Raw genomic sequence first — 23569 nt, 5'->3', positions numbered from 1 at the left:
ATTGCAAGCCATTACATAGCAAACGATCGACAGGGTGAGGAATCATGTCGTGCGGGCATGGTCATTTGGGTGGCAAGGATGTGGTCCGTTTTGAATATACTACTCTTGCCTGTTGATTCCCCATGAACGAGATCTCTCGAATTGTAGCCAACATCGTTTTGATAAAATCTGTGGATATTTCGTCAATCTCGTGGTCCCTTCAGCCCGGACTGTCATCGCCAATCGTGATACTCAGGGCGACAGGAAATACTGAGTCATGATCGTCGCCTCTCGCTGTGGACTTCGAGTGTGGATCGGCCCACTGTAGCAATGTCCTCGGGGACGTCGAAATATTTCGGTGTCCCATCGCGTACTCCAACAGCTTGGAGGTAAGACCGCCGACGACATGAATTCAATTTTCAGGCCATTTCAATCAGACTCCAAAAAGACAAGGACATGTGTGGCTATCCCACAACTTGTCCAGAGGCGTCGACGCCACATTCCCGACGGCTCTATAATCGCACCACGCTGAATGGTCCGCTACGTGACTACTAGTGTCGCCAATGGATGCTCCCCAGCTTTCGCAAATTCACCGGCCGGGGCAGCTTTGCTGGATCCGGTCAAGCCATCGGCAAGTTGGGCAGTCGTGGCCCGCAAAAGTCGGGGGAGGGCCGAGGATCCACCGGAGGACCATCTGGGGGAACGCACTTCTCCGCAAGTCGCCCGGAGCTGATAAAATCAAGCGCTTGTCCACTTGCTCCTCCCCACCTTCGCCGACGCCCGTCATGCCCGAAAGAAGTCTGGTCGAGCTGGAGGATGCGCGTCCGTCTCCACGGAAGGCGGTCAATCAGCATCACTGCCCACACTGCGACAAAGCGTACGAGCGACCGGACCACCTGGCCCGGCATCTGGACTCACGTGAGTAACAGGCCTCGTGCTCTGGCAGAACACGAACAGGGACACACATACATGAACCCAGCAGAGGCAATTCTAATGTTGTAGACCGCAACGAACGTGTATATCAATGTCCCATCTGTCAGCGTGGTTTTAATCGTCGGTACGATCGGTTCCTCCCACCCTGTCGCGGTAGAGATGCTGCGCTCGCTAGGTGGTTAAAACGCTGACCTCGTAATCGAACAGAGATGTACTTCAGCGGCATCAAGCCGTGCACGAAAAGGAGGAGACCGACGGTACGACGTCCTCTAGAAGAACCAAGGAGCGTGCGATCGAAGCGTGCGAAGCATGCGCGACCGCAAAATTGAGTTGTGGTAATGAAAGGCCCTGCAAGGTACGCCATTAGCCGCATTTTGGGCAGAGGACGCATATGCTGAAAGTGAACCAAAAGCGATGCGAATCCAAAGGCATCTCATGTGCTCCGCGATCCAAAGGAGGACGTCGGTCCAGCACGCGCTTGTCATTCTCTGTCTCAGTCCCCTCACATTCGCCCAGACCCGGGAATCAAGCGCTCGATCAGTCGACATACTCAGGGACACCTGACTCGGGCCCTTCTGAATATAGCGGGCCTCCCTTGCCCGGGTCCTATCCAGGAAACATCCCTGGGCTTTTCCATGCAAGTCTAACTCCTGTCCACGGGGATGGGACGTTAGACAATGTTATCCCGCCGAAGAGCGTGCCGGTCTACTCGCCTCTCAACGGATTCCCTGCCTTTTTTGAGCAGGTGATGTTGCCCGGTTTCGAGACGAATGACCCAATGCAAGGCACACAGCACCCACGTGTGTTTGATTTCATGCAAGATACTGAATTTAACATGGCGGACAGCGATGTGTTTGGAATTGATTTTATCCCGGAGCTGGATAAGATACTCGATGTTACGCTCGCCCCATCTGGCTTCGAAACCCCTCAGCAGCCGCCACCCGATGATGAGAAATCTGCCAGTCAGCGGGCTGCTGCGTTTGGCCGTTCTGTGTGGTAAGAAATTTTGACGAAAAGGCACATGCATCTCTCGAGCCCCACCAGGTCTGACACAAGTGTACAGGCTTTGGGTTCCGGAGAAGAACCAACATGCTTTTAGCGACGAGCAACGTCTTCCGCTGCGCGATGGCGACAGCATCTCATCCTCCAATCAAAATCATATCGATAGTATGAAGATTCCTGGACATCTTTCATATCAAGCTCGTGACGACATTCTCAAATTAGTCTTACGGACAGGCGGCTCGCGACTGTCAGTCGCAACATTTCCGTCCGCCGACTACCTAGACACACTGATCAAAATTGGCATCGGCAAGCGGATTGAAACAGATGCGTGGATTCACCCGTATACCTTCTTCGATGCCGGCTATCAACAGCTCCGGCCCGAACTTCTCACAGCCCTAGTTGCGGCAGGCTGCGTTTGCTGTGGTATGCCATCGATTAACAAAACTGGCATTGTGCTTCAAGAAATCACGCGGGTGAGCCTCGCGCAATTGGTAAGTTGTCACCTCGGGCGATCTGCTCTCTTCCACGCGGCGCCCTTGAACTAATAAGTCGGTATGCGCAGGTCGAAGAAGACAATAGCATGCTTCGGGACTTGCAATACTTGCAGGCCTCTATGATATGGCTGGATATTGGTGTGTTCTGTGGATATACTCGGAAGATGCAGATCGCAGAGAGCTATCTACAGCCACTCGTCACGGTGAGTCAAGGATCGCAAGCGCTACATGCCTTTTACTAACGAGGATTTCAGGCTCTACGTAGAGGGGCGGCTTTTGACCAGTCAACATACACTGTCATTACTCCGTACACATTTGAAAACAACGAGGAGTCTCTTCAACGAGCATGGCATGCTTGGGTACGCCAGGAATCTCTCCGGAGGTGAGTAGACCCGACATAGCTGTGTAATCATTGGCGAGGGCCATTCACCTAATTTTCGCATTAGACTTGTCTACCACCTATTTGCTCATGACGTCATTGTCGCTGCTGCCTTAAATCGACCTGCACTCATCTCTTATACGGAGTTGACATTACACTTTCCATCTGCGAGGGATTTGTGGCTCGCTCCCGATGCTCAAGCCTGGAGGGAAGCCTGGATGACCAAATACCGAGTGGCTGCGTGCTCTGAGTTCAGTCTACGGGACTTGTTGGCCGACCCGTCCCTTCTTGTGCAGCTGCCAGACGATCTCGATCTGGAAATTGCGACAAACGCTCTCCTTCAAGCTTTGGCTCTACAAGTCTGGGAATTTCGTCAGCAAATGCTTGTTTCACAAGCTTCCCGATCGGGTCATCGCGCCACTACTCGCTTATGGCTTCAAAGTCGGCAAGATGATCTGTAGGTCCCATCTGATTGACGGTCCCTGGCCATAGTGCTTTGAGCTGGTTGCTGACAAGATGCAGGTACATGACACTTCAAGCTGTGCAGCAAGACTCGCGCAATCCCCTCCCCGTGACAACGTTATTCAATGAATTTGTCATGATGTCCCTGCATATTGATATGGACGCAATCCAAAGGTTCGTCGGAAAGATGGGCGAGCTCGATGCTCGACGGGCCTATCCTGGACTAAGGGACTGGAGCCGAACCAGAGAGGCCCGCACTGCGATTTGGCATGCCGGTCAAGTGATCCGAGCGGCCCGGAATGTGGCCATTTTCCAATTGCGAGGATTTGATTCTCTTTCACTCTACCACGCCACACTGGTCCTCTGGGTTTACAGCTTGCTCCAATGTGGCGAGAACAAGCGAGACGAAATGATTGCACCTATGCGAGATGCCGGATCTGGGGCTCAGGTCTCTCTCGATGGAATGGAAACCCCCGTCACCAAATCGTTCCTGAACCACGGCATCGGTCGGCCTGGGCTAATGATGCTCCAATCTCAAGGCCCACAGTCTCAGGACATTTCTGTTTTCTGCGAATTGAATAAACCCCGTGCTGTCATGGCCGTCGCTCGGCAGGTCTTCAAAGGCAACTGTCCCCGGTCCTCCCCAGATGATATGTTGCCCCCTATGATTCACAACCTATGCGCCTTAATTGAAGATCTGGGATCCCTTGTCTAGTGAATTTCAGAGGTAGGATCATGCGGATATCGGCTGAAACGGCAAATTATATACGATAACAAGGATTCGCATGCGAGTTTCCGGACGGCACACGACGCCACGAAGTGATTTGACTTGTATGTATTGAGATCCAATGAAGGAGCGACGAAGCTCGAAAAGACCTCACCCACCTTCCGGGTAAACCGCCCGCCAGACACGAGCTCAGCATTGCCGAAGGGAGGAGCCAGTCAGAAACAGCGCACGTGAACCATTCGGTATGTGGGGGTCTCCCCCACCCCCGCGGGGAACCAGAATTGCCTCGAATGTCTCCTCTCCCCACAAAAACTTGCCAGTCCCAACCAATTCCATCACCGCGAGACCGTCTTGACGGATACTATTGTCGTCCATTACGGGGCTCATTGGTCTTTTCTACCCGGCCGGCCCTGTCATTTTTGGCGTCTCGCTCGCGTACCTTGACTGAGCTAGACCCCTCTCTGCAATTTGGTCTAGTGGAGGTCCCGAGGGACTGAGTTTCATACTCCTGCTGAACATGGGGAACTGTCGCCCAAGCGATCAGCTCTTTAGAAGAAGCCTTCTATCCCCGTGTGATTGATTTCTCTCTTGCCCTGTAGCCGCTGCACATCCCAGACAAGCATTGTCTGGACCCTAACGCTCACAGCAATGAGTTCCGTCATGGATCAGAAAGCGAAGATTGAGTTTGTGGAAGATCTTGAGACTCAAAATGACCAGGCGGGAAATATCCTCATCGATGCAGCAGGTCAAATTCAGCGGTTGCCCGTTCCCAGTGCTGATCCCAATGATCCGCTCAATTTCACCGTGTGGGAGAAATCTGGTGTGATTGTCAGCTGCTGCTGGTTCTCCATCATGTCTCTTTCAGTGGTGGGAGGATTGGGTGCGATCTTGGGGGTCTTCTTCGGACTTTATGGTCCCCAGGGCATCAGCTCTACTCACATCGTCTGGCTGGGCACGTTTCCCTCATTATTCGTTGGTATTGGTGAGTTTGTTCCCAGTGTCCAGGTTCTTTGATGCGGAATGGCTAAGGCGGCCAGGGAATTATCTTATTCTTCCTCTGGGTCTGGTCTATGGTCGTCGACCAACTGCCTTGGTATCCATCACAGTTCTTTTCGTTGCCACCATTGGCTGTGCTGTATCTCAAACCTGGTTGCAACATTTGAGCTTGCGGTGTGTTCAAGGCCTCGCGACTGGTGCAACTGAGTCGGTAAGATTTCTTTTCCGATACATCCGCAGCAGAAGCCCATTCTGATATGAGATCTTTTCAGCTTCTTCCACTTATGCTCTCCGAAGTTACTTTTGTCCACCAGCGTGGCCTTGTATTTGGAGTCTATTGGGCAACCCAGAATGTCATCACTAGCGTCCTCAACCTAGCGTCCTCTTATGAAGCCGCTGCTCTCGGCTGGCGTTGGTTCTACTGGGTCTATGTCATTGCTATTGGTGTCGGTCTCATTATTGTCATCTTCAGCGGTTTTGAGACTCGGTATCATCGACGCGCCCAAATGATCAACGGTCAAGTGGTCATGACAGATCATTTTGGTGTTACCCAGGTCTTGACGGGTGAGCAAGCTCAGGCGTACCTGGTTGCGTCCGAGGCCGACGCTCAGGACATCCCCGATGAAGCGCGACCAAAGAAGTCGTATCTCGAAATGCTTGCACCCTGGCAGAAGCCTGCAAAGCACCCCCTCAAGGTCATTGTCACTTCCTGGCTCCACATGTTCGAGGCATTCGGTTCCCCAGGTATCCTGTACGCGACCTTGCTTTCGTCTGTGGTGCTGGGCTGCAGTGTAGGCATGTCTTTGACCTATGACACTGTCCTGCAGGAAGTGTACGGCTGGCCTGCCAAGAATGTTGGTTTGATCAATTTGGGCGGCATCTTTGGTGGTTTTGGGGCCATGCTGTATGCAGGTGTGTTTGGTGACTGGCTAATCGTGCGCCTAGCCAAGCGAGCCAACGGTGTCCACACGCCTGAGCATCGCCTGCTACTTCTCATCTTCCCCGGGATTCTGACAGTCGTCTCGCTGCTTCTATATGGATTCACTGCCAATGGCGGTGCGACCTGGGGTGGGCCGTATATGGGATGGACGCTGTTGCAGATTGCATTTGTGTCTGTGTTGATTTTATCCACATCCTTTGCTGCTGAAGCTTGGGAGAAAAACCCTGGTCCTGCTCTTGTGGCTGTTGTGGGCACCAAGAACATTGTCGCGTTCGGAATCAGTTACGGCTTGAACCCACTGGTCTCCAAATACAGCTACCCGGTTGCAATGGGCATCTTTGCTGGTCTATCCGCAGGCGTCTTCCTTTTGGGCATTCCTGTCTATTTTTTCAATCCCACGGTAAGTTTACACCGTTTGATCGAGATACCTCCAAGGAAACTTGCGTGCTAACTGGTTTTCAATAGTGGCGTCGCTGGATGCAGAGACGCGAAGCGAAAAACTAGAAGTTTTGCCCAAGGGGTTTATTTTCAATTCTATCGTTTGCATGTGTACAATAGTCTCTGGAGGGTGTCTAATGATTGTATCTACTATCTTCTCATATCTGCGATCATGTGGCAGGCAAGCTTGACTGTAAATATACATAATCAACCTCCAGAATGCATCACTGCTTGTTCACTATTGAAGTTTCTTGGCCTAAGTGCAGGTGAGGAATTTTCTTTCTTCTTCCAGACTCACCACAAGAAGCGGATCTACGGGCAGTCTTTGCACCTAATTGGAAGCTTGCTGCTCGATTGATTTTGCAGTCGAACAAGCCCAGCTCAAAACCCATGACATATTTGTGAAACTTTGAAAGTCTATTGCAGAGTAGACCGAAATTGGTTTACTTTCTCGATCGAGACACAGTGATCGCACGGTCAACCCAGGACCCAGCAGATTTCTAGCCCAATGAGGAAACGGAAGGAAGAGATATATGATCATTAGGTATATATGACATGCTTGATGTGAGTGCCGAAACCGGCGACTTGGACTGGAATGGGGCTTGAAAAGTAAAGAGTCTATTCACCTTCTGCCCTGGTATCTACTAGGCCACGATCTCGAGGCTCCTCCAGTCATTTCGCCACCTGCAGTCTAACGGAGTGGAAAGCCCGACAGCAACCGAAACAACAGCCCCGGTGCTCATTTCGGTCTCATTTCAGTAGTAGTAGTTGGGCCCAACGCAATAAATGTTTCCAGCCTTCGGACTGCTTGAACAGGCATCAGAGCTAAGTAAAGGGTCCACCATGACAAGAACCGCATAAGTAACACTAGACCTCCCACGATTACTCATATAAGTATCACTGATCTTTGCCTCGTACCATTTAGCACGATTTCTCCCTGCTGCCAGCGTCACCTTGGGCTGTAGCTCGGTTCTGTTGTAGACCTGTCCGTCCGGCTTGGAAGGACCACCAGTACTGGTATGGTATTTGTTAAGCCCTCTCACCCTTACCTAGTCAATCTTACCATATTGATCCCTTTCTCCCCCTCTTTGGATACTCTTACAATCTGCAGTCCACGTTCAACAAAAGCTCAAAGGGTGATTTTCGAATGCCTCGCTTTTTACCACGCTCAGGTGTAGCTTTACAGAGGTGCAGTGGAAATTACTTACCTACATGGCCGCCTCAGTGGTCCTTCGCCCCCTAGAAAATAGATCCTGCTAACTTTTAAAAACATAGCAACTTCAGGACTAGTGATGGGAATGAACATCGAGAAATCTTTACAGACGTTTGAAAGCATCTTAGATGAAGATATTGAGAATGAAATGCTGGGTGATTGCGATATGGAGGATCGATATGTCAAAGTTCTTGAAGAATTTTCTGATCCCGGTGGGTGTGACCACATCGTTGAAAGTAAGCTTAGTGGATCTCTGTCTCCCACCTTGCCGTCGTTTTTAATGGCAATAGGGGCGATATAAAATATGTGATTTCTGAATCCTCGCAAGAAATATAAGATTTTGCCCTTCGGGTGCTCTTGTATGAATGATGCAAATTTCATGACTGCTGAACCAGCCAAGCCAATAGGTATATGATTTCACTCAAAAATGGATCAAATTCCGACATGACTCGGTTTTTCGCGGGCGGTCTTTTTTTTTATTGTCATGGCTCCTTGGCCGTCACTGCGGTCTGGACCGTAACACGTCTTTTTGTGCAGCGTATATCCCCTTCATGAACATAACAGCCTCCATGGTGGTTTGCGAAGCGAGATTGAAACAATTTCTCAATATCAAGTCCTGATCGGATGCCGAAGTACAGTGTCCTGCCCACCTACATAGTCTGTGCGTCAAAATACCTTCGGCATTTAACCCACCAGACCCAATAGAACGGATCATACTCCGGTTTGGGTACTGGTCCAAGCCCAGACGGGGTCATCGCCACGTGGATGGATTGTCATGTAGTTCCTAAATCGGCTTTTCTCGGCTGCACAGCCATCCGCACACGATGAAAAGTGGATCAATCGCATGACCAAGCTCGGTGTGGAGTTGCTCGTTACTCGCGTCTGCCAGCGGGTGCGCTCCGCCTAATGTGGTCTCTGCTCGGACGTCAGCGTGGAAAATGCGCACACGCAGCTCCATCGCTGAGATTGAATTTTCTATAATCAGACGATTTTGGGAATTCCCACAATGCATAACGGATGAATTTCGAGGATCTATTGATACCAGGGGTGTCGTCTGTTGAGAGTCATCGTATCTAGTCCTATTCTGCAGCATGGTCTGTGCGAACAAGGCGCCGGCGGACAAAGCGATAACATGACGATGGACCTTTCTTGAACAATCTGATTTCGATTTTTTTTAGGCTATGCATCGCCTCCAAAGTCTAGCACTCTTCAGCCATGACCTTCCGAATCTACCCATGGCCCCGTGGAATGTGTCAAAATTGGGCAAGTCTCAAATTTGGGCTGTACTGTGGCCCCGCTGTTGTTAGTATTGTGCGGTATGGGTTCGACTTTTACGATACCATACTTGACAATAACCGAGCGATCTGGACTCGAGTCAACCGTCTCCTGGAGCCGTCGATGCCGGCCCCACCGTGCAGCCGAGATTCAGCCGAATCACTTCAGCCCTACGGGGTATGGAGTGCTGCATGGAACCGGGGCTGCAGTGGTGATGCAGACCCATGCTTAACATTCGAAGCTCAATTGTGAGCCAGGACAGTGCTTTGTTTGGGTTTACAGTAAAAAAAATATACCAGACTTTTGAAGCCCTATTCGAGAGGCTCCACCATTTCCATTTGTGTCAAGCTCAATTGCCGGGCTTAGGGCCGATAGCCCTTGCTACTTCACACAGATGTGATACGGTGAATCAAAGCTGCTCGGCCTAGGTGTTTGCTCTTCATCAATAAGTTATATCCCCCGCATTGCAGAATCTATTTGATGCTCGACAAAGCTCAGTCCTTGCCTGAGCACAACCTTCTGTTATAAATAATTCATAGTAAAAAAACTCTGAAACGAACACCCCAACAGATCGCTCACTTGGACACTGGGGATAAATTCTACGGTCTTTCTAATCCCTTTCGCAATCCATTTCGGAATGAGAGATAACATATGCACGCGCAGTATACTCGAACGACTCAACAAGGACCTTTGTTGATTCCATGATCTATTGTTTTGTAATTACATGAAATACCATTCCGTACCTCGAGAAAACCTGCAAGTGTGGAGCCCGTTCTGCACACCCCCGAAGCAAGGGTCAATCTAAATGGCCCCAACTAAACTGTAATCTGTTGAATTCGATTATGACCAATTCGTGCCAAGACCTCGAGCTCAATATTTAGTATTTGTAGCGTGCCGCAGGTGCAACGAGAAAAATGCCAAGTCCAGGTCGAGCTCTGAGCTGGTGCCACATTCCGAATCCACTGCAGGTTCAGAATCGTTAGCAGGTAGGTGCAGAACACATTCAGCGTTCAGCTTGATCAAGCATGATTCGCCTCAGATCCACTTCAAATCTTTGCTTTGTCCTTAATAGATGGGTCCTCCCCTTCTGTTGATTGATTGGAGCAAGAGTCAAGCCGCAAGACCCGGCATGATTGTCTAATCTGGCTCCGGTTGGCACATCACAATAATTAGCAGACCCGGAAGCATTGGCATTCGAGTTGAAATGTTCAGCCAAAATCCCAGAATGGAAAGATTTACCATGCAGGATATCCACCACATGAATAGCACTTTCCAGCTGTAATGCACAGAGAGGCTGGAATTTAGATCTCGTTGGTCGGTCTTTCCAGAAATTCTCAGAAGAATCTTACCCCTCCACAGTTGCGTGAGCTTGTGGGCGCCTTGAGTCTAGATGTATCCGATAAGGGTCATTTTAGCTGCATATCGAATTTAAGCTCTACTTCGTCTCGCACTTGCGCAAAAGTGAGCACGTTTGTCGTTTTACTCACAGCCCAGCAACATCTTGGACACAGTCAACCATGGTCAGGACTAGAAAGCCCTCAAGAGGGTATACTTTTCGCAACTCTTTTCTGACCTCGTGGTGATGCGGCCCTCAATGGAAATGTAAAAACCGTACCCACCTCCAAGCGACCAAATTTCTGTCAACTTCTGCTGGACAACGACAAAGCGTCAATAGCGAAATCCCGAACCACGGAATCAAATTCACCAGCTAATTCTATGCGAACACAGGGGGGGGGGTCCGACTGATTATTGCTCATTGAGACGGATCGAGCGGATCACCCGTCTTGGCCGGCAGTGGGCGTGTGGAGCAAGTGGAAGGTGATTCAAGAAGTGGTCATCTAAACCGAGGCCCTCTTCGCAGTTTCGGTGGCGGGCTTTTTTTTGGGGGTTGAGAATTGGTCCCATTTGCCCCCAGACACAAAATGCTCGCCTTGAGACCTACTTCTGATCGTCAGCAGATGTATTGGTCGCTGTGCCGCTCACGAAGATGAGCACTCCAGTGTTCCTCTGCTGAGCCTGTTCATTCCTTTCTCTGCCATTCCACCTTGGCGCCTCATACCCTCATTGATTCTGTCCACTACGACCATTTCCTCTCACTTGTGATCGAATTCGAACTTTGCAAAGGTCCATTGACCCAAAAATCGCCTTTTTTGCGTTGCATCTCATTGCTGTCAACGCACTACACTCTCTTCGACGGCTTCAACCGGGGCGACGGAAACAAGGTGTGACAACCTGCACACACGTCGCCATGAAACTCCCTCCTCCAGCCATCATGGCCAGTTGGCCAAAACCAAACTACATCAATCCCGAGAGTCGTGGGCACGGAGTCGCTTATGTGAATGCCATTTTCACCGCACTTGCTTTTGCAGTAGTCATGCTTCGCATGTACACTCGTGCCTGGATCACCTACAGCGTTGGTACAGACGACTGGCTCATCTTTGCGGCTTTGATCTTCACAATCGGCATGGTAGCCGTGACGACACTGGCAACGGAAAACTGGGGATGGAATCGCCATGTCTGGGATGTGCCTCCACCGTGGTTGTCCACTGTGCAAAAGCTCAACATCGCCTTTCAGATCCTCTACTCTCAAGCAACGAGTCTTACCAAAATCTCCATTCTGTGGTTTTGTCGACGTCTCCTCGGCGCAGGAAAGAAGGGAGGAATGCAGTGGTACAATTGGACTTTTCTTCTGGCCATGTTTGTCGCGGGAATGGCGAATGTGCTCTTTACCATCACGAGTATCTTTCAATGCGCGTATGTCATGACTTTGATTCAGTGGACAGGCTATACCGGATCTTGCTTGTTTTTAGTTCTTGTTCTGCCCTCCTTTTTCACCGCAAAAATGCTGATATGGAACCACAGACCGATCAAGGCGTATTGGACGGTGGGCCCGAAATTCAAACATCACTGTTTGAATGAAGGCAATGTTCTTTTTGCCGCTAGTGTCATCAACCTCTTCACCGATTTCATGACCACAGCGGTGCCTATGCCCCTGATTTGGCGACTTAAGCTGCCCGTCCGCCAACGCCTTGCTGTCATGTCTATCTTTGGTCTCGGTGTGTTGGTCACTGTCGCGGGTTCCGTTCGAACGGCTTTCGTATGGCAGAGTATGGTCGTAGGCTATGATAGAACGTGGCTCAGTTGGCCCATTCTGATCGCCGCGTCGGCCGAGATCAACATTGGCCTGGTACGTCGATGAAACTCCATTTACTACCCACCCAAAAGATGCATTCTAACATAGAATGACTGCCAGATTTGTGCCTGTGCGCCTGCTCTCCGTCCACTCGTCATTCACTGGTTCCCTCAGCTTGACAGCAGTCACGGCAATTCAAGCTATGCCGGTAATCAGCCCAGCGGGTCTTCCAAACCATGGCTATCTACTGGGCGCTCTCAGAAAAGTCATCCTATGCCGGACGTGGACGAGTTGCCAAGTGCCAATGTCGGTTACGAGGATGACCGGGATGGGATCATGCGAACGGTTGAGCTGGAGGCCTGGTCAGAGTCCCGACCCAAGCACGGCCAGTTGATGGGCCATTCCTATGAGATTCACCCTACCGACCGGTCTCAATCTCCCTCTAGTCTTGAAATGAAAGAGGAGATTACCGTCTTCTCCTCCGCAAGCAGTGACAAATCGTCTCGTGCGTTGGCCCGGGAAGAGGCCCATCGCGTACACGGATGGTCATAGGCCCCGTTGGGCTCTCGACACCCTTCAACAACATCTTTTTCTTTTCCTGGTTTATCTCTCCATACCAATCACTCCTTTGGCCTGAATATAATGAATTACGCCTGAGTCTCGGCTCAATTTTCTATTCTTCTGGCACGCGTGCCCGCGGCGAGCGGACCTTGTGTGAAATCTTCAAACTATGCGCAAAAACCATACATTTTCGTGTAATCTCAGTTCTTTATATTGTTGTCTGAATTTATTTGCCTTTCTAAATTCGTCAGCCCCCAAACGCCATTGTGATCATTCCTTTTTCTCATCTCATTCTTTCACACACCGTCCAAAGCTATATACGTGGAAAGTCCTTGTTTTGGGAGGCTCCTCTACTCCAATTCGATCGTGCCAGGGGGCTTGGAGGTACTAGAGATGATACGTCAGCGCATTTTCACACTCAGGGAAACCTTCACTTGGAACTCACAGGTCATAGACAACACGAGCTACACCCTCAACCTGGTTGCAGATGGCGCGCGAGACTTTCTGTAGGGAGAAATTTCAGTCAGCAAATGTGAAAGAACTCGGATACCATATTGCCTGAATCGCGCAGGGTTCCACGGCAGATTGCCAGGCGTCCATGTTATCAACGCGAGTTGCCAAAACTTACCGCGAGGAAGGCGTTATCGAAGTTGAAGACCTCGGCGCTCATAAAGTCCTTGGTCTGAACAGCGCGGAGAATAATGATGTAGCCCCAAACGCGCTGGTCACCAAAGACACCAACACTGCGGTTAGTGTCCAAACCAGCAAAAGCTTGAGAGATCTGAAGTGATAGCGATATTAGTGTTGACCCTGATCTGTGAGACGTGTCCCAACCTACTTGGTCATAGAGGCCAGCCTCCTTGATCATGGTGATGAAGATGTTGTCGGCCTGGCGAGCGATCTCAACTCGCTCCTTGGTGACGTCACCGAGGATGCGGATGGCAATGCCAGGACCGGGGAAGGGGTGGCGGTTCACAAGAGACTCGTGAATGCCGAGCTGTCGACCGATGGCCTGTGTTTGGTCAGTATACGTGTAAAAGCCGGCGGGACTGATTCTTGGTAATTCTTACCCGGACTTCATCCTTAAACAAGAGTCTCAGCGGCTCAATCAGCTGTGGTTGGAAACTTGTCAGCGATTTGGGTCTCCCCATCTAAATATGAAACTGTTGAACTTACGCGTAGACCTTGCTAATAAATGGGCAAGCAGGAAATTAGTAACGGTGACGAGGGTAAATCATCATCAAGCAATTCTCCTTTGGTTGACTTACGCCGTTCATCATGCGCTGGAAGCTAGTTAGCGAACTTTCTCAACGATACTGCTGCATGTCACTGTGGTGCTTACCTCTGGCAGACCGCCGACATTGTGATGAGCTAAACATAGTGTCAGTCAGAAAACGATCCTCGATTGGGCTTGTCGCAATCGTTGCTCGTAGATGCAGGGCGGCTCTCTTACTCTTGATCGTGGCTGAAGGACCACGGAAGCTGAGGGACTCAATGCTAGAGTGGTGTAAGAATGCTTGAACCGGGAAATGGAGGGTATCGCAGGCTTACACATCGGGGTACAGGGTACCCTGTAGGAACCACTCAACCTTTCCGGAGTTAGGAGTGTTCTCGGCTTCTTTCTCAATCTGGCATCTCTTGTTAGTCAAGGAGAGACACAGGGGAGAGCGTGAGCCGTACCCGAATAGCCTCTTGTTCGAAAAGGTCAATGACTGGGGTGAAATTAGTATCACTACAGGCGTCTTCTGGAAATGGGGGTTGAAAACTTACAGGTAGATCCAATGATCTTACGCTTCTTCTCCGGGTCAGTGACACCGGCGAGGCGGCCCAAGAAAAGCTCAGCCGCATCGACAACAGTCAAGTCGATACCCAAGTGCTCTCCAAGAGTCTCCTTGACTTGCTCACACTCGTTAAGGCGCATGCATCCGTTGTCGACAAGAATCGCCTTGAAGCGGTTTCCAATGGCCTCCTTCATGAGAGCTGCACCAACAGTGCTGTCGACACCACCACTGACAGCGCCCAGCACAAGAGCCTTGTCACCGACGAGCTCCCGGATGCGAGTGATTTCCAACTGAACAAAGTCTCCCATCTTCCAGCTTGGTTGAGCTCCGCAAATTTCGACACTGAAGTTGCGGAGGATATCGGTACCACAGGGTGTCTAAATAGGATTGTCAGCGTACGCGGGCCGACAATTTGGAATGGAACTATTAACGGACGTGTTCGAGCTCGGGGTGGAATTGGACACCTAGTAAGCTTGGTATTAGACTTTTTTTTCTTTCGCAGAATCAAGAGTGAACATGCGGGGATGGCATACCAAAGATGGGCTTCTCTTCGTGAGCAATACCGGCGAACTCGGAGTTTTTGGTAGCACCAATGACCACAAATCCCTGGTGAAACTCGTCAATACCAATCAGATCGTTTCGACGATCGGCGTACTCACGGTAGGCAAAGTAACAAGCTTGTCAAAGTGAGACATGAAGACCGGAACCTCCTCTCCCAGACCAGCAAAAAGGCGGTCGACGTGGCTGTTGACCTTGGTGATTTTGACGTCGGCATGACCGTACTCTGAAAATCGTGAAAGGTTACTTCATATCCCATGCGATAATTTTCGACAAGGACATACCTCGCGCCTTTCCACGTGCAACATTCTTCGAGTCAATTCGCCAAGCAATCTCCTGGCAGCCGTAGCAAATACCCCTAACGTTTGTCAGCGAATCCAGGTTCAAATGTTCAAGAAAGAGACGCGAATTCAACTTACAAGATGGGAACATTCAGGTCGAAAACCGCGGGATCCACATCTACAATTGTGAGTTGGAGCGAGAGATTGGCAACGAGGTGGTAGACATACGGGGTGAGCCCTCATCATAGACGGAGGAAGGGCCTAAGAACACGATTAGAAATCAGCACAGGAGTGGAATTATTAGTGACAACCATACCTCCAGAGAAGACAATTCCCTTGGGCTTCCATGTCAACTCGGCAATCTTGGTCGTGCAGGGAAGCAGTTCGGCGAAAACACCCAGAGATCGAAGCCGGCGCAGAATCAAATGACTTGTTTGGGACTTGAAGCGGGTGAGTCAGAAAGGGCATCGCTCCGGTGGAATGACTCGATGGAGGACAAATCGCAATTGGTGGTATTGGGGTCATGCAATAATTGGTGAGCAGCTATCATGGGCAACATACGCCAAAGTCGAGCACGAGAATCGTCTAAGAGTCTGATTGTTAGCGGATGGATATTTTCCGTGCTGATGAGATTCCTCATGTTGCGTCGACGAGCCCCACCGAGGGGTCGAAAAGTCGCAAGATGCGGGGGATCAGTGCACATATCGAGGGGGAATCATGCGGTCTTCACACTCGCAGGGGTGACATACGTCGAAGTTGTTATGAGGCAGTTCAGAATCGGGATTGGCAACCATTTTGACGAGGGGTGCAGCGGCAGATCTGTCGGATTGACGGTGTCCGCAGAAGCAAAGATTGCCCCGGACTTCTGGAGAGAAGAAAAAAAAATATAAAACCGGCAGAATGGCAGTGTCCGTCATCGGCCGCTTCCGTAGCGGGAGACCGCTTCCTTGATGTGACTCATGGGGAAGAGTGACGCCGTCCGTACCGTTGGACTATCAAGCCTCAGGCACAAGCTGAGTGGAACCTCTACATGACCTGGAGATCTTTCTCAGAAGCATCGGCGTCTGAACCAAGCATCAGAACACGCGAGAATTTCGCAGCGCGTAAACTCTCTGCTATATTCCAAACAAATCAAAGACCCTTCCGATATTGACGGTCAGTGATGAATAAAACGGGTGGCATCATGACATGCAAAATAGCCATATTACTGGCCTTGTTTGGCGGCACCGGTGCACTAAAATATGTCAGGTACAAGCTATGTACCTGTTAACTAAAGCCGTTATAGCATTGACCGCTTGAATCAAGATCTACTTACTAAGTCTTCGTATATTTAGAGTTTTAGCTGGGCTATGGAGGGCACTTTCGTGGTGTGACGCGGCGTCGAGGCTCTCAACTGAGCTGAACTATGCGTCTGTCTTTTCTCTATGTTTGATGCAATTTAACAAAATTCACCTAAAGAACCTGTCTAGAAACAGCGGTGGACTTGGCGGCTGAACTGATAATGTTACCTGGCGATCTTGAACTCGATTTTTTAAGCCCAGATCCCCAAGGGAGCCACCGTAGGTTTATCTGGCTCAGCATTTTCATCAAAGTGCAAAGTAGACTCTGTAACGAGGGCCAACTCCCGTTCTCGTATAGTACCTACCTTCCACTTCCCGAAACCGACATGGATAGGTATAGAAATCAGTATTATAAAGATGGACACAGCGATCAGTACCTAGGTCTCTTGCGATTTCGGCACGTGAAAGCACTCACGTGGTGTCAGACCAGAAATTCGAATTTGAACTCGAGCGTCCAAGTGGAATACGACTACAGTATCTTTCATTCCGATAGAAAGAAAATGGCATCGTTGGAATACAAGTGACCAGTTTCGTGCCAAAAAAAGATCATTAAATGGTTGGGAATCTTTTCTTCTTCTTCTTCTTCTTCTTCTTCTTCTTCTTCTTCTTCGGGGGTATAAAGCTTCAATCCAAACACCCTCGTACGGCTGCCGAAGCGGGCGGCCACAGTTCTATATCTCTCACCGACGGCTTCCATAGAGCCGCCATCACACCTCCAACTGCCGGTTTCTGAAGTCCATCGCCTTCCGTCGGACTGGTGCCCAAATCCTTGAATCCCACCAAATGGATTTACCTTATGTGGGCAGGTCTTTTGTACCGTCCTTATGATGTGCGGTGAGTCCCAGCTACGCTGGAAGTTTGTATATTACTTGACAGCTGCCCCATCGTGTGTTATGCCTCGAGTCACCAAAACCAGCCGTAGATACATAGTCAGACACCAGGGCTCCACATTACCTGTCAACTGCAGCTTGCACGGGGGTTAGCTCTTCTGCCGTGTCCGAGCTTTGACCACGATCCCTGTAAAGCTTACTGCTCAAATACGGCCCAATGGCAATGTGGAAGCAACGTAACAGAATCGGCCCGAAACACGAGTCTCGCTAAGTTCCCACCGCATTTGGTACAGCGCGAGCGCCATCACGACGTGTTGGCTCGTATCAGTCTTGGCGGTGGAGGAATTCATTGGAGCTTGGAATGCGTCGGTGGAGTCTGCGCCTTCAATCGGACAGAGCAGCAGGCTACCTGTGCGCCCCTCTACGGCTGATGCTGATCCCGCCGAGGGAATATACTGATCACGATCCAACTTTGTACCATGATCAGCACCCAAATGTCCTTACCGAGCAGAGCTGAGCGCCTTTGAGCTTGCTGACGGGCTGCCGACTCCCCCGCGAGCCCCATCGATTCGAAAGCGACCAAAAAAAGAATGGGAGAAAGAAAAGTGTCTCGAGGAGAGAAAACGCCTTTTTCGAGGGCATCACTTGATAGGCGAAGCGAAAGCTGTACATGGGCGCATGAAATAAAGACGAAAGGAATCTCGCTCATCGCAGCCATGTGATCAAAATCTGTGAGGCTGCGCATCATTGAGCTCTCAACCACCCCTCGTACTTGCCGTCACGGATATATAAGCTTGCTGAAACTTGCCTTGGTTCCCACCTCTTTTTTTGTGTGATCATTGAATTTTGGCTCTTGAACAGACACCGCCGCGGCCACCAATATGATAGTCCTTCACATCGCTCTCTATACTCTTCTCGGCACCTGTTTGACCTTTTCGGTGATTGAGCTGGGACTTTCAGGCTACGTCGTATCCTTCTTTAGTGGTACTGATCAAGAGTGGACCTGGGATCCTGATACTGGCTACAACTGGACGACTGTTCACTCCAGTGCGCCGGGGATCTTGGATTTCTTCATCTTCAATGCTGTCTGGACAATTCTCGTATCAGTGGCCGCCGCTGTCCTTCCCTGGTTCTATGCCCGAAAGGGAGGGGTCAGCCCCAAGCTGAATACCATACTCGGCATCTCATATATCGTTGCCTTCTTTGTCACCTCGATTTTTTGGCTGGCTTGTTTTGCCGACATTGCGGCTCGTCTAGGTGGTGGCATTAGCTGGAGTGACTATCTGAACGCCATGATCGCATTTGCTGTTCTACTCTGGTAAGGATCGCCCTTTTGACAGACTTTCACCACGCCATGCTTCTTGGTCACAATGGCTGAATATCCGTTTTCTCAAAGGCTCATGTTTCTTGCACTGGGCATTCTCGCCGTTCTGTCTGTGTGCGGCGTACTGGTCTCGGACTGGCCCGGATATCAATCGATGAGAAAAGGCGCAGTGGAAGAGCAGCCTCAAGGCTCGATGGTTCCTCCCACCACCAATGAGGCGATGAGTATGGATCTTCCCTCTTCCCTTGTTGTGCTCTCGGTTCAAATCGTAGGGATGCTAAAGCCTTGTATAACCAGCCACGCACCAGCCAGCCGTCTGATCGAAATGCAACACCGGATATTAACAGTGTCGAGTTGAGTGCTGACAGCTTGGGTCATCACGACACTTCGCCGAATCACGTCCGATACACTATTGATACCGTTGATGCTGTCGCACACCCCAATGGCGTCTACTCCAGGCCCAGCACGCCATTCTGCTCTACCCTCCTAAATGCTATGAGCCCTTAATATTGTAATGAGTGTTGTGAGTTTGTATGGAAAGATTCTCTAGCATTGTGATTCAGAGTATTAGGTGATGTTGAAGAGTAATGTTGACAGTTTTTGATCTTTTGTAAATGTCCTCGACAAGGTCCCGTCTTCTTGGCCATTCAATGATATGAGTTCCCATTTCTCTAGCCTTTTGAGGTGCTTTCCTGCCATCTTTGATTCTTCTTTTCATGTCCCGAGCATTTATCTTCACGAACATCCCTACACTCATATTTATCTGGAACTTGTGGAAGCATACCGCCGAGCGAAGATGAAACTTTAGCGGTGTAGGGTTCATTCTATTGATATTCAGGATGTAATCCTGTAATAGTCCAAGAGCAAATCGACCAGACGCGGGCAATTCCCGATGGGAGTGGCCAAGAACGACATTAAACAACAATTGAAGAAGGCGAGGTCGATTTATGTTCAGATCTCCAAAAGCAAACAGGCTGGAAAATCAAATGTTCAGGTATCAAGAAAAGGCATATTATCCTAAGCTGCGCTGGGCTTTGCCTCGGCGTGCGACAAATCGGGAGACTCGTGGGCGTGCTTGGACTTCTTCTTTTTCTTCTCATCCTTTCCTTTCTTCTTGCAAATGGGCCTCAGCCATTAACTGTTCAAAGGCCATGTAATCGCCTTCTTCCTCGGGGTCGCGCTCGGCCTGAAAGGAAGTGTTAGTTGTAAACCTCGACGTCATATTGCGAATGGGTTTGTAAATATACCTTGGCATAGATGTTACCTGCCAGCACAAGCGCATGGGCGCGCTCCACGCGCTTCTCGAGGCGGATTCGCTTGTCGTTCAGAATCTGGTCACAAACCTCGCGAAGGACACTTTGAATCTCGAACTTGCTGCCGCGCCAGGCAGCCGCAAGAATCTTGCCAGTCACCTTCTTCTCATACTCGGCCTTCTTCTCATCTGTCCAGTCTTCGCCACCGCGTTCCTCGAGCTTCGCCATCTCCTCCATTGTCATCTGCGCGTCAATAGCGGTGGAAATGGTAGTCCAAGTCTCCTTGGCCAAGGTGCCCTTATCTTTAAGTCGCGAGAAGAAACCAGAAATGCCAAGGAATTTCTGCGACTTCAGGAACGAGGTACCCTTCTGGACATAAGTTGCGCCGACGGCATGCAGAATCTCAAGTCCGAAAGATTCCATTTTCAAGTTTTCCACTTCCAAGCGAATCTTCTCCTCAAAGGCGCGAGTCACATCCTTGCCTTTGTCTGTCTCCGTCCACACGCTCAGACGGTCAATCAACTTGTTGGCGAGGGTATTGACACGTTCCTCCCGGGCCTTTCTGCGCTCTTCCTCAAAGGCGGCAAGACGCTCCTGTTGCTCTTTGGAAAGGCCCTTCTTTTTCTCCTTTTTGCGAAGTTCTTTTTCCTCCTGCGACAGGCCAGCTGCCTCCATCCGTGCCTCCTCCTCGGACTTGTCCATCAATGCCTGCTGTCCCATATACCTCCGAGGAGTGCTTGCGCCAGAGCCCTGAGTGGGTTTCTCCGCGTGGCTCGGGGACACAGTAGCATCTCCATAGGAGGGGGGTGCAGCAGCCTCACTGTGAGCCGGTACCTCCGAAGCAGCTTCTGCAGCCTTTGCTGCCGCGGCGGAAGAACCTTCACCTTGGGCCTTGACCTCCTCGTCATGAATGTTCAGTTTCTGCTCAGCAGACTCTGCTAGCTCTTCCTCTTCCATTTCTTGCATTGTGATGTCCATGGTCGCGGTCAAGTCTTTCATGAGAGAAATCTCGCCAATCAGATCAACGAATGCTTCGCCACCAAAAATCATGCTGAAGAACTCCGATGGGTCCTCTGTACATTGCTGGTCAGCTCGTTCGATCCTTTCGGTTTACAAGCGCGAACAGTACGAACCGAAGCCACCGCCCGGAACCGCATCTTCCTTGCCAAACTTGTCATATCGCTTGCGCAGGTCTTCGTTGCTCAGTACCTGGTAGGCTTCGCCGATCTAGTTATCAGGCATATCAGTATTGTTCAGCGACGCTTCAAGAGTGGGTGCCTAGTCGTACCGCTTGGAAACGCTCATGGGCCGTCTCGTCTCCGGGGTTTTTGTCTATACCCAAGGTCTTAGTAATTCTGCACCAAAGAGCAGCTCGAGAGGAGATCATACCGGGGTGAGTGACTATGGCAAGCTTGCGATACGCTTTTTTGATTTCCAGCTCGGTCGCTGTCGGAGGGACGCCCAAGGCATCATAATAACTGGTGTCAGCGACCATGGTGAAGGAAGCAGTGCGAGCTATGCCGCAAACTTGTCTGCTTTTTAAATATAAGAATTCAGAGCAGACGACAGTATCGGATCCCCTGTAGTGTACAAAGGAGGTTTCGAAATAGGTTCAGAAGCTGGCAGGTTTATTTTTTGGCGTTTTCGATCGAGCTAATCGCCCCGCCAAACGCCGGCGCGGCATGACGCTCTTTCCCTCGTCGCACGCACAGGTCCGAGGTCACATGACCCGTCTCTCACTTTTCTTCCATGTGGATATCCCCGCCCCTTTTCCCCCTTTACGATCCCAATTTTCTCTTTTTCTTAATTTGCCCAGGCGTCTCTCCTTTTTGTGGTAGAGGCAGCGATACATTCAGTCTTTTCTTGGACTCGTAATTGGGTCACTTCCTTTTCTGATTGCTTTGCACTGGCCACAAGAGTATCTGCCTAAGCCTTTTCCATCATGGGTTTCATTGGCAATGCTGTCTACTTTGCTTTTCACCCGATTCAATTGAGGTCAATCATCCAATGGTATGTCTTGTGAAACCTCATGCCTCTATGATTAGACAACTATGGAAGCGGACTCGGCTAATCGTGGATTTCGCATAGGAAAGTCTGGCACAATCCTCCTCATGAGCGAAGTGAAAAAAATGACACCGAGACACAAAAGATTTGCTACAAGTTTCTGGACTTGACAAGCCGAAGTTTCAGCGCAGTCATTAAAGAGTTGCATCCCGAGCTTCTTCTCCCTATCACTGTCTTCTACCTTGTTCTCCGTGGTCTTGACACGATCGAGGATGACACCTCTATTCCCTTGGCAACAAAGGAGCCGTTGCTGCGCAACTTCAAGGATATTCTGACCCAAGATGGCTGGAATTTCACGGGTAACCGTCCTGAGGAGAAGGATCGTGAACTGCTGGTTCAGTTCCAACACATCATCACCGAGTTCAAGAACATGAAGCCCGCGTACCAGGCCATTGTCAAGGACATCACGGACAAGATGGGCAACGGTATGGCTGACTACTGTGTCAAAGCTGAGAAGGAGGATGCCAGCGTGAAGACAATCGAAGAGTACGATCTGTACTGCTGGTATGTCGCTGGATTGGTTGGCGAGGGACTCACCCGCCTCTTTGTGGAGGCCAAGTTCGGCAACCCTGCGCTCCTAGATCGCCCGGAACTGCAAAAATCCATGGGTCTTCTCTTGCAGAAGACCAACATCATTCGTGATATTCGGGAAGATTTTGACGATAACCGCCGATTCTGGCCCAAGGAGATTTGGTCCAAGCATGTCGACAACTTCGAAGACCTTTTCAAACCTGAGTTCAAGGAAGCGGCGCTGAACTGCAACTCAGAAATGATTTTGAATGCTCTTGAACATGTGGAAGAGTGCTTATTCTACCTTGCTGGTCTGAGAGAGCAGAGCGTATTCAACTTTTGCGCCATTCCACAATCCATGGCAATTGCAACTCTTGAGCTTTGCTTCCGCAACTATGATATGTTCCAACGCAATGTCAAAATCACCAAGGGAGACGCCTGCCAGCTTATGGTTGAATCGACCCAGAACCTCAACGTCCTTTGTGAGACATTCCGCCGGTTGACCCGCGCTATCCACAAGAAGAATACTCCGAAGGACCCAAATTTCCTCAAAATTAGTGTCGTCTGTGGCAAGGTAAATCAGATTCCAGTATTGAGATCCCAACCTCTTCCCGGCTTTGTTCACTGACTGGTCCCGCAGATCGAGAAATTCATTGAGACCATCTTCCCTACTCAACGTGCAGAGGATGCTCAGCGTCGCATGAAGGGCGAGCTCAGTCACGAGCAAATCGAGAAGCAGAAGGTTGAATCTGAGAGCAAGTCGGACCTGTACTTCTTGATCGCGATCATGGCTGTTATTGTCTCAATAATAGCTGGTGTTATGGTTCGTTCACCATCATCATCAAATTTTATCACAACTCTCACTGACGAACCTTCAGCTCGTGACTGCCTGGTTCCTAGGTGCTCGCTTCGATCTTGCATGGAAAGAAATTCGATCCGGCAACTTCAGACCTCCCGCGGCAATCACCCACCAAGAGCTCTGATCTGACGCATAACGCTTCCTTTTCTTCTTTCGACGGCGCTACGACTTCTAATTGTCTAATATTTTCGATTCCCCTCACACCGGCGACAATATCTGTTCCATTATATCCCTCAC

The 23569-nt window shown here is 50.1% G+C and overlaps 7 protein-coding genes across 7 annotated transcripts; 5 read left to right on the top strand and 2 right to left on the bottom strand.

Annotated features, from left to right (window-relative positions):
* Window positions 1-542: 542 nt before the first annotated feature.
* POX_b01962 (uncharacterized protein) lies at window positions 543-3964 on the top strand (the record flags this gene model as incomplete). Its single annotated transcript, XM_050110884.1, has 9 exons — window positions 543-897; window positions 982-1036; window positions 1120-1267; window positions 1325-1908; window positions 1976-2405; window positions 2477-2611; window positions 2663-2790; window positions 2855-3244; window positions 3310-3964. The coding sequence occupies 9 exons, from the start codon at window positions 543-545 to the stop codon at window positions 3962-3964; spliced, it is 2880 nt and encodes a 959-aa protein (XP_049971230.1).
* Window positions 3965-4624: 660 nt separating this feature from the next.
* POX_b01961 (uncharacterized protein) lies at window positions 4625-6416 on the top strand (the record flags this gene model as incomplete). Its single annotated transcript, XM_050110883.1, has 4 exons — window positions 4625-4958; window positions 5014-5183; window positions 5245-6312; window positions 6378-6416. 4 exons carry the CDS (start codon window positions 4625-4627, stop codon window positions 6414-6416), a joined length of 1611 nt encoding a protein of 536 aa, XP_049971229.1.
* A 4670-nt stretch (window positions 6417-11086) lies between these two features.
* On the top strand, window positions 11087-12523 carry POX_b01960 (uncharacterized protein; the record flags this gene model as incomplete). Its single annotated transcript, XM_050110882.1, has 3 exons — window positions 11087-11592; window positions 11701-12025; window positions 12092-12523. 3 exons carry the CDS (start codon window positions 11087-11089, stop codon window positions 12521-12523), a joined length of 1263 nt encoding a protein of 420 aa, XP_049971228.1.
* A 359-nt stretch (window positions 12524-12882) lies between these two features.
* Window positions 12883-15946, bottom strand: POX_b01959 (GMP synthase; the record flags this gene model as incomplete). Its single annotated transcript, XM_050110881.1, has 21 exons — window positions 12883-12919; window positions 12978-13036; window positions 13161-13313; window positions 13371-13544; window positions 13603-13644; window positions 13709-13720; window positions 13801-13815; window positions 13875-13903; window positions 13986-14029; window positions 14084-14160; window positions 14213-14244; window positions 14303-14690; window positions 14749-14777; window positions 14847-14919; window positions 14973-15097; window positions 15156-15229; window positions 15291-15330; window positions 15381-15413; window positions 15469-15592; window positions 15714-15737; window positions 15902-15946. The coding sequence occupies 21 exons, from the start codon at window positions 15944-15946 to the stop codon at window positions 12883-12885; spliced, it is 1629 nt and encodes a 542-aa protein (XP_049971227.1).
* A 2257-nt stretch (window positions 15947-18203) lies between these two features.
* POX_b01958 (uncharacterized protein) lies at window positions 18204-19153 on the top strand (the record flags this gene model as incomplete). The annotated part of the gene is made up of 3 exons (XM_050110880.1): window positions 18204-18640; window positions 18719-18870; window positions 18930-19153. The coding sequence occupies 3 exons, from the start codon at window positions 18204-18206 to the stop codon at window positions 19151-19153; spliced, it is 813 nt and encodes a 270-aa protein (XP_049971226.1).
* Window positions 19154-19742: 589 nt separating this feature from the next.
* Window positions 19743-21394, bottom strand: POX_b01957 (putative J domain-containing protein; the record flags this gene model as incomplete). The annotated part of the gene is made up of 5 exons (XM_050110879.1): window positions 19743-19832; window positions 19894-20972; window positions 21033-21126; window positions 21188-21231; window positions 21289-21394. The coding sequence occupies 5 exons, from the start codon at window positions 21392-21394 to the stop codon at window positions 19743-19745; spliced, it is 1413 nt and encodes a 470-aa protein (XP_049971225.1).
* A 447-nt stretch (window positions 21395-21841) lies between these two features.
* On the top strand, window positions 21842-23456 carry POX_b01956 (putative squalene synthase; the record flags this gene model as incomplete). The annotated part of the gene is made up of 4 exons (XM_050110878.1): window positions 21842-21909; window positions 21988-23047; window positions 23114-23296; window positions 23352-23456. 4 exons carry the CDS (start codon window positions 21842-21844, stop codon window positions 23454-23456), a joined length of 1416 nt encoding a protein of 471 aa, XP_049971224.1.
* Between the last annotated feature and the right edge of the window lie 113 nt (window positions 23457-23569).

Source organism: Penicillium oxalicum, chromosome II (assembly GCF_001723175.1).
Source record: "Penicillium oxalicum strain HP7-1 chromosome II, whole genome shotgun sequence".
NCBI lineage: Eukaryota > Fungi > Ascomycota > Eurotiomycetes > Eurotiales > Aspergillaceae > Penicillium > Penicillium oxalicum.
Note: the sequence above shows the minus strand (reverse complement) of the source record. Positions and strands in the feature narration are given on the sequence as shown.